Raw genomic sequence first — 8046 nt, forward strand, 5'->3', positions numbered from 1 at the left:
TTATGAGCAGGTCAGATTAATTTCTCATTGTACTGGGAAGATGGATGGATGCATTTCTCCAATAATTTTAGAAATAGTCCATGTAAAGCAGACCCACTTCAGTAGTAATTATTAGGATCTAACCCAGCTTTGAGTGAATGACTAAAAAATGGCCACTTGCCAAAAGCTCTTCTTTGTTTATTTGTTTTGTTAATGTCCAACACCTGAACGCAGCATGCTGTGTACAGTGACATTTGACAGCAGCGTGAACACGTGTACCAGGAGTGGGCTTAGCTAAACGCAAGTTTTGTGCTTTCTGATTAGTTGGCTATTAAAAGGGGTGTGATTTTTCTCATAATTTCTGTCATGCTGGTGACAGTCACGCAAAGACATTTTCACGTCGTCGCCGGGTGGTGGCGAAAAGGGCGCTGAACACTCTCAGGTAAAATTAAAAAACGACAGTAGCTATTTTAATCATAATTCAGAGTTTATTAATACATAAAAACAACGGTGTTACAGGTGGTTTGAAGCGGTGCTGTGACAGCTGGTTATTACCGTTTGCAAACCCTCAGTTTACTCACAGAGCCTCATTAGCTAGCTTACTGTGACTGCAGCTAGAAGGGCGTGTGAGCCGTTGTCACCCTAAAAGTGTGTCTTTCGAGCAAAGTTCAGGTTAATTTACCCTGAATTTCAAGAACAATGAGCATTGGCACTCAACCTTTGTGCTATGAGCTCTTGGCAGAAGTAGGACAAGGCTACTATGGTAAAGTGTACAAAGCCAGAGAGGTGGGAGAGAAACAGCGCCTCCTCGCGGTTAAGAAGTTCACCATCCACGGAGACACGTCGGAATCCGGAATCCCTGCCTTCATGATCCGAGAGGTGGCGCTGCTGCGCAAGATGCAGCACTTTAACCATCCCAACATAGTCAAGTAGGTTTATATGTCATTTACAGTCCTAATACAACACAGTGTGACATAATCTATCTTTAACAAGAAACATGAGTTCAAAGAAAGGCCTGTTTTAAAAAAAAATCTATTTATAAAAAGAAAAAAAAAAGGTATTTAGTGCTTCAAAAATGTTTTAATGTTAAGCACTATCACTCAATGTATAGTTTTTTAAATTAACAAGACTGGTAATTACCAAAATCGATTTGATGTTTCTGCAGTGCTTAATTCACCATTATGCACGAGCTCTTTAATCCAAATGCTATTTTTAATGCTAAAATATAATTATTGTTTTTAGCTAATGCGTTTTCATATTCAGTTCAGTTCATTTTATTTCAAACATTTCAAACATATGCTTTCACAGTCATTACAAAATATCATTCCATTATTTGTTTGAAAAGGAGTAGGCAGAAGTATTTACTTATTTGTCCATGCCCCCTCAAGTTTTACCTCTCATTCGTTTAATTTTCTTTTAGTCTTAAATTAAACAAACAACATAAGAAACAAAATAAAACAAAACAAACATACATAAATCAAAGGCAAGAAATAAGCAAGCCCCACCACGGTATAGTTTCTTTCATATGAAAAATACAGAATGTGTAAATTTGCAGATTCACAAGTTATGGAAAAACAAACAAACAAAAAAACCAACCCAAAAAAGAACTAAAACACCATTTCCAGCAACATTACCGTCCTGGGTTAACCCTGTTTTTTTCATTCTTATACTTATTTAAAATTAGGTTTTTATAGGTTAATTTTTTACTTTCTTTTATTTACAGAAACAATTTTACAATTTACAGATTTCTTTTGGAAGCAATTTATTTCTTACTTTATACATTATTTGCGCTGTTTTAAGCTTCACCAAGTCTTGGAATTTAATAGCTTGCATTTTGACAAAGAGTGCATTTGTATGGTCCCTGTACCCTACATTATTTATTAATCTAATGGCCCTTTTCTGTATTATAGTTATTGTTTGTGTGTTACTTTTGTATGTGTTTCCCCAGACCTCTACACAGTAGCTCATACATGGCAGTAGTAAGCACAGTATAAAATGTGCAGTGCTTTCTGATCCAACATATGCTTTGCTTTCCCCAGGACGGAAATGCATTGTCAACACATATTTCTACTTTGATGTTTCTCTTTTGTTTTCCAAATAACATAAATCTGGTTTTATCTAGATTCAATGATAATTTATTTATATCAAACCACTTCTTTAATATCGTTATTGCCTGTGTGACCATCTCCAAAACCTGTGGCAATTCCACACCTGAACACAGTATATTTGTGTCATCTGCAAATATTACAAACTTTAAAATCTGCAATACTATGCAGATATCATTTATGTACATAATAAACATTTTTGGACCCAGTACTGAACCTTGAGGTACTCCACAAGCTATATCCATCAAATTCGATTTATATTCATTTATTTGTACATATTGTTGCCTATTCCCTACATAGCTTTTTAACCAGTCCAAAACCACTCCCCTAAACCTTTCCATTTTTTTATTAGAATTTCATGATTAACAGTATCAAACGCCTTCTTTAGATCTAAGAAAACTCCGAGCGCATACCCCTTATTATCCATACATTCCGTTATCTTTTCCATTAAATCTATTAGTGCCAAAGCTGTTGATCTGTTGCTTCTGAACCCATACTGACTATCTGTCAGTAATTCATATTTTTCCACAAAACTGTCAAATCTTTTTATGAAAAGTTTTTCCAGTATCTTAGAGAACTGGGAGAGTATTGACACTGGTCTATAGTTTGTAAAATGATGCCTTTCACCGGTTTTGTAAATGGGAATAAATTTAGCAACTTTCATTTTTTCGTGGAAAAAACCCTTTTTGAAACGACAAGTTGAATATATATTTTAATGGTTTTACAGTACCATCAATAACTGTCTTTACTGTTACCGTATCACTATCATTCCAATGTGTACTGGTTTTGTTCTTAAGTCCTCTAACTATGTCATGAATCTCTTTCTCATTCTTAATGAAAAAATATTTACATGATATTTTTTCATTAAGAATGTGTTTTCTTGCTTTTTAAAAAGATGATCTTATTAGATGTGCATTGTAATAAAAGCATTGTAATATAGAACTTACCTTACGTTTGACATTAAACTGGATTTGCAACTAATTGGTCACTTAGAAATTACAGCAATAAAAAAATGGCTGCACCCTAATCTGTACTGACATAGGGAGAGAGGCACCTGAACAGGTAACCAGGTGTGACACAAAGAAGCAAACCACACTGATGTCCTCCAGATGCTCTAATGATGATCTTGAGTTGCTACATTTGAATTTTTTAGATTAAACACACTGATGATACACTTTTACATGTAAAATCTAAGTATGAGATGCTATTTTTCCAGTTTGTTAGACCTGATGTTATTTACTCTGTAGCTTCATTCTGTAGCCTCTGAAAGCTCTTCGTGTTACATGCACTATGCTTGATTTGTTCCTTTTAAATTTATGGGAACGCTTACAGGGTAGCATTGGAAAATCATTTCATGGGTATCTGTGTACAGTCTTTCAATCCTCTATTATTGTTAACATCCTGCCACAACTCCTGTCTAGCCTCACTTTAAACATCCCTTTGTCCTGTTAATTTCAAGCTTTCCACAATTCTAAATTGATTTTTGGACATTTATCCTAATTTGGTTTCATTTTACTTGTGCACTAATTGTGTGCATTGACTTGTTTCAACTCTACTGCTGTATACTACTCTGCAGGCTGTTGGATGCATCTGCTGTACCAGTGGGCGTGAGCCTGGACCTCACACTGGTCCTTGAATACATTGACCAGGACCTGTCCACCTACCTCTCAAAAGCTCCTGCTTCTGGACTGAGCCGTGACTGCATAAAGGTGTGAGTCACGATCTGATATTGCTTTGCAGTCAAAGCTCACAGCTTGAGATAGAATCGTAATTACTGCCATGCTGCTCCCAGGATGTGATGCAGCAGTTGCTGCAGGGCCTGGACTTCTTACACATGAACATGGTGCTGCACCGAGACCTAAAACCAGAAAACGTCCTCATCAGCAGCCGTGGAGAAGTCAAGATCGCAGACTTTGGACTGGCACGGATCCTCACCTTTAATATTGCTCTTACCCCAGGTGTAAGTGAGACAACAGAAATTTGGTGTTAAGCATTACGTTTCACTACAATAATCCTATCTTCACACAGTTTTCTTATACTCGGCACTGTTCTTGGGCCTGAGGTGAAAAAAAAACGCATTCCTTTTCTTTGCTTCTTCCACCCCCGCCTGTAACTTTATGTCTTATATTCTCTCCCGTTTCTGCTCAGGTGGTGACACTCTGGTATCGAGCTCCTGAGGTGCTGTTGAACTCTGTTTACATGTCCTCGGTGGACGTGTGGAGTGCTGGATGCATCTTTGCTGAGCTCTTCCTCTTGAGGTAAGAGCCGCTCAGACTTTGTATCGCTGGAAGACATATTTGACGCTGGAATGTTATTCTAAATTTAGAGATAAAACCTTCTGTACAGTTGTGAAAATAGAGATGAAGTTGGCGTGTGATTTGAGCTGAGCTTTGTTCCCACAGGCCGCTGTTTCGGGGATACACAGAAGTGCAGCAGCTGCAAAAAATCTTCCAGTGAGTGTTTTTGTTTTTTGTGTATATCTTTAAAAAAAACGGGGGGAGAGCTTCTTTGCTCTGCACTGCCTCTCTGCTGTCATGCAGGGTTGTTTGTAACAATAATACTGAAAATGCACCAAGAAACACAGGAAGCCGTCAAGCATTTGAATTTTCATCCCTGTGGTGCATGTCATCGTTGGTCCAAACCCAAACCCAATCGGGATAAAGCCAACCCAGAACCAAAGTAGGCCTTTCTATTGAGGGACTGGGGGCTGCTGGAGGTTAACTTTCTCATTTCTTAGTTTGCTTAATCCTTTATTGCTCTTCTTGGGTCTTAGTCTCCCCACAGAGATGGAAGCAGAGGAGACAAAGAAGAGACAAGGTGAAATTAGAAAAGTCTATAGTCAAAGATGCGGTCAATGCCAGTTTTACCAGTTTTACAGCTGACTGCAAGAATACGCAAGAAAATTTGTCAAAACATTAGTAACCCCCTCCTCTAATCCATGCAAGCCATCCTCCTCACCAAAAAGTTTGTAAACTTATCCAAGTTTGTTTACCTTTGTTGTATCAAGGACAATGAAGAGAACTTTGACTGTTAACCCTGGTGATTTATAACATAGTCACATGGGCTGTATGCAGTCTTGCTTTTGTCCAGATGCAACTTTGCAAACTTTAGCCGTGGCTTTTAGAAAGAAGAGGGAGAACCCTTCCATACAAATCATACCTTTTCTGATTGTACCATACTCTGTGTTTTGTGCTGCTGCACGGTTGTTCCTTGCTTTATGTTTTTCAGGGTGATTGGTTTGCCTGGTGAGGAGGACTGGCCCACAGACAGCCCGATCTCATATTCAGTCAACTGGGGACCTCAAGGCTCTCTGACCAAGCTGCTGCCCAACCTGGGCCCAGATGAGAATGACCTCTTGTCTGTGAGCAGATCTGTGTTTGTGTGTTCACGTTGCACTTATGACAGCTGTGTCCACATCCCCTCCGTAATCACTCGTTCAACAAAGTAGAAAAAAAAAGAATAGTTGAATTTGTGAAAAAAAGGGCATGAGATGTACACAGCCCTGCTGTCAGCGCTATGAGGCTGTTTTTAGTCAGAGCGGTGCATATTTAGCTTATGTTGCCATGGCAAACATGTTTGCCACATAATGTTTACCTTGTTTATCATCTTAGTTTAGACCGTTTATATTTGCAGAGCATTAAAAAACAGCGGAGTTAAAAAAAAAAGTTATTTTTTCAGGACACATTGATGCCACTGCATTTAAACTCAGGACTGAAAAAAATGTGCGTCATTCTGATGGAAACGTTACATTTTAAACCTAATGTCATAGCAGTTCTGTTCCTGTTACACAGCTTGCAGCCAGTGTTCCCATATCCACGCCTCTACGGAGTACCCAAACTGCCCAAAATAAAAAAGGAAATTAATTTAAAAAAAACAAAAAACCTTGTCATTAATTATTATGCCATTTATTAAATTAATATTAAAACTCACGATAATTTTTTTCTAAAATTTTTACTTTTATATTTATTCCCTTTCTTTCCATTTTATTTTGTTGAATTTTTTTTAATTCAAATATATTTGCATTATTCCGCCTAATTAAACAAGGCTGTTTCATCTCCTGAAATTATTTAAAGAATAGCCCAAAAGTTAACCTACTGATAAACTTTGAATGACGGCCCCTTATTTGCATAAAGAAACAGAAGATTTGAAAAAAAGTACAAAAAGGAAAAAAAAGAATACATAAATAAAATAAATATATAAAAATAAATAAACTATTTAATATAAATATTAATTATACAAATTAATAGTAAACTGTATTGTAATTACACTCAGTAAAGTATTGTAATGACTAATTACATTTTTTAAATATTTATTTATTTGGCATTTTTGGTCCTCCATAATTTGCAGTGCTTGCTTGCTTTTGTGTCTTAATATAAGTAATATTTTGTTCTTTGGGTTGCTGATTTGAATAAGTGATAATTCAAAAATCTGAGATTAATCAAAGGCAAACAACTTTGAGAATGTGGTTTCACAAAGTAGGGATAGTAATTGTCTGTAAACCGTTAGTAAGGTGTAACATCTCCTCACCTGCAGCAATGTTTGGTATTCACACCGAGTCGCCGCATCTCAGCCGCCAAAGCCCTGGCTCATCCTTTCTTCATGAAGCCCTGAAGATCTCGGTCGAATGAGGAGAGGAAGAAAGAGCAATTCAGCTGCTGCTGCTCTGAGCTTCTCCCACCTACATAATAGTTTTGTGCCATAAAATCCACCGTCAACTTTGTTCAGAGCGCAGTTTGATTATTGCCTTTGAGAGGTTTTAAACTGCAGTCACACCATCATGAGAGACTGTGGTCAGGTCTGAGGTTTCCACCTTTTTATACATCAGTCAATTAGGATGCCTGACTCGCCGAATATGGATGTTATGGCACACAACCTTGAAGACAGTGGGTCGTATTTCGATAAATTCGATAAATTTCAAAACATGAAGCGGTTTTATTTTACACTGTTATAATTTCTTATTTCAACTTCATGTTTTTTGTGTGTTCTTTGATTTACAGAGTGTGCTTGTTTTTTGTTGTTTGGTTTTACTGTTTCGTTACATGCTTCAGAAACCTATTATGAGCACCTTTAAGTTTGTTGCTGTTTCTTTAACACAAAAAAATCGTTCTAGAGTTGATTGAATCGGAGGAAATTTCACACTTATTTTTGATATTTTTGTAAAAATATTTACTGATAACTGATGGTGTAATCAGTATAGAGCACACTGGTATTTGTGTGTGTATTAACAGATTGTTTTATTTTTCTACACAAGTTGCCCTGTTCATTTCAAAAGCATTCCTATAAATAACTGTCTCTTACATTGGGCTGAGTTTGAATTTTGTTCCTTGCTGTGTGTTCCACTTGCACTTTCAAAGTGCGAAGACAAGGGGGCGCTGTTATAACACTTTTTTCCAACAGGAAGGGGGCCGTTACAGTGGAGCCTGCCTTCACATTTACAGGTTTCACAGTAGGGACAGGTTAAAGGAAAGCCCTGAACTTTTGACCCCTACCTTGCTCTGGTATATTCTGAGGAAACACTTGTACCCTTTAAGGGAAGAATCACTGCAAACTAATATTATCCTGAATGATCACACTTATCCTTTGGAACATTTACATCATGATGGGAAAATTCCTTCCAAGAGGGCAATGTCCTCCAGGCAGGGAGCCAGTGCTGGCTCAGAACCTTATTAAAACCCTTGATGTTGTTTTATCTGCTTAGTCACCTGTGTGCCGTTCGGTGAGATCTAAATCAGCCTCTCGCCTCTCTTGGATGATCTTTTTAGGTGTAGGTGGTGAAGTTTTGAAGATCCCTGAGAGGAGCAGGTACAGATACTAAAAGATACTAAAAATGCATCCATATGAGTCATTATGAATACATACAATTAAGAATTAACTTTTTTCCCCCATTTATGTATATAACTAATTATTTTCCACTTTGATTCAGTTAATTTAAGGATTGAAGTGCACACGGTTTCTACATTAC

The 8046-nt window shown here is 37.3% G+C and overlaps 1 protein-coding gene across 1 annotated transcript; it reads left to right on the forward strand.

Annotated features, from left to right (window-relative positions):
- Positions 1–102: 102 nt before the first annotated feature.
- On the forward strand, positions 103–7393 carry cdk21 (cyclin-dependent kinase 21). Its single transcript, XM_005921884.3, has 7 exons — positions 103–908; positions 3661–3793; positions 3877–4044; positions 4233–4342; positions 4487–4537; positions 5313–5445; positions 6618–7393. The coding sequence occupies exons 1-7, from the start codon at positions 679–681 to the stop codon at positions 6693–6695; spliced, it is 903 nt and encodes a 300-aa protein (XP_005921946.1). The 5' UTR covers positions 103–678; the 3' UTR covers positions 6696–7393.
- Positions 7394–8046: the final 653 nt, after the last annotated feature.

The sequence above is a fragment of the Haplochromis burtoni genome, unplaced genomic scaffold (genome assembly GCF_018398535.1).
Source record: "Haplochromis burtoni strain Fernald_Lab_line unplaced genomic scaffold, NCSU_Asbu1 Contig_52, whole genome shotgun sequence".
Taxonomy (NCBI): domain Eukaryota; kingdom Metazoa; phylum Chordata; class Actinopteri; order Cichliformes; family Cichlidae; genus Haplochromis; species Haplochromis burtoni.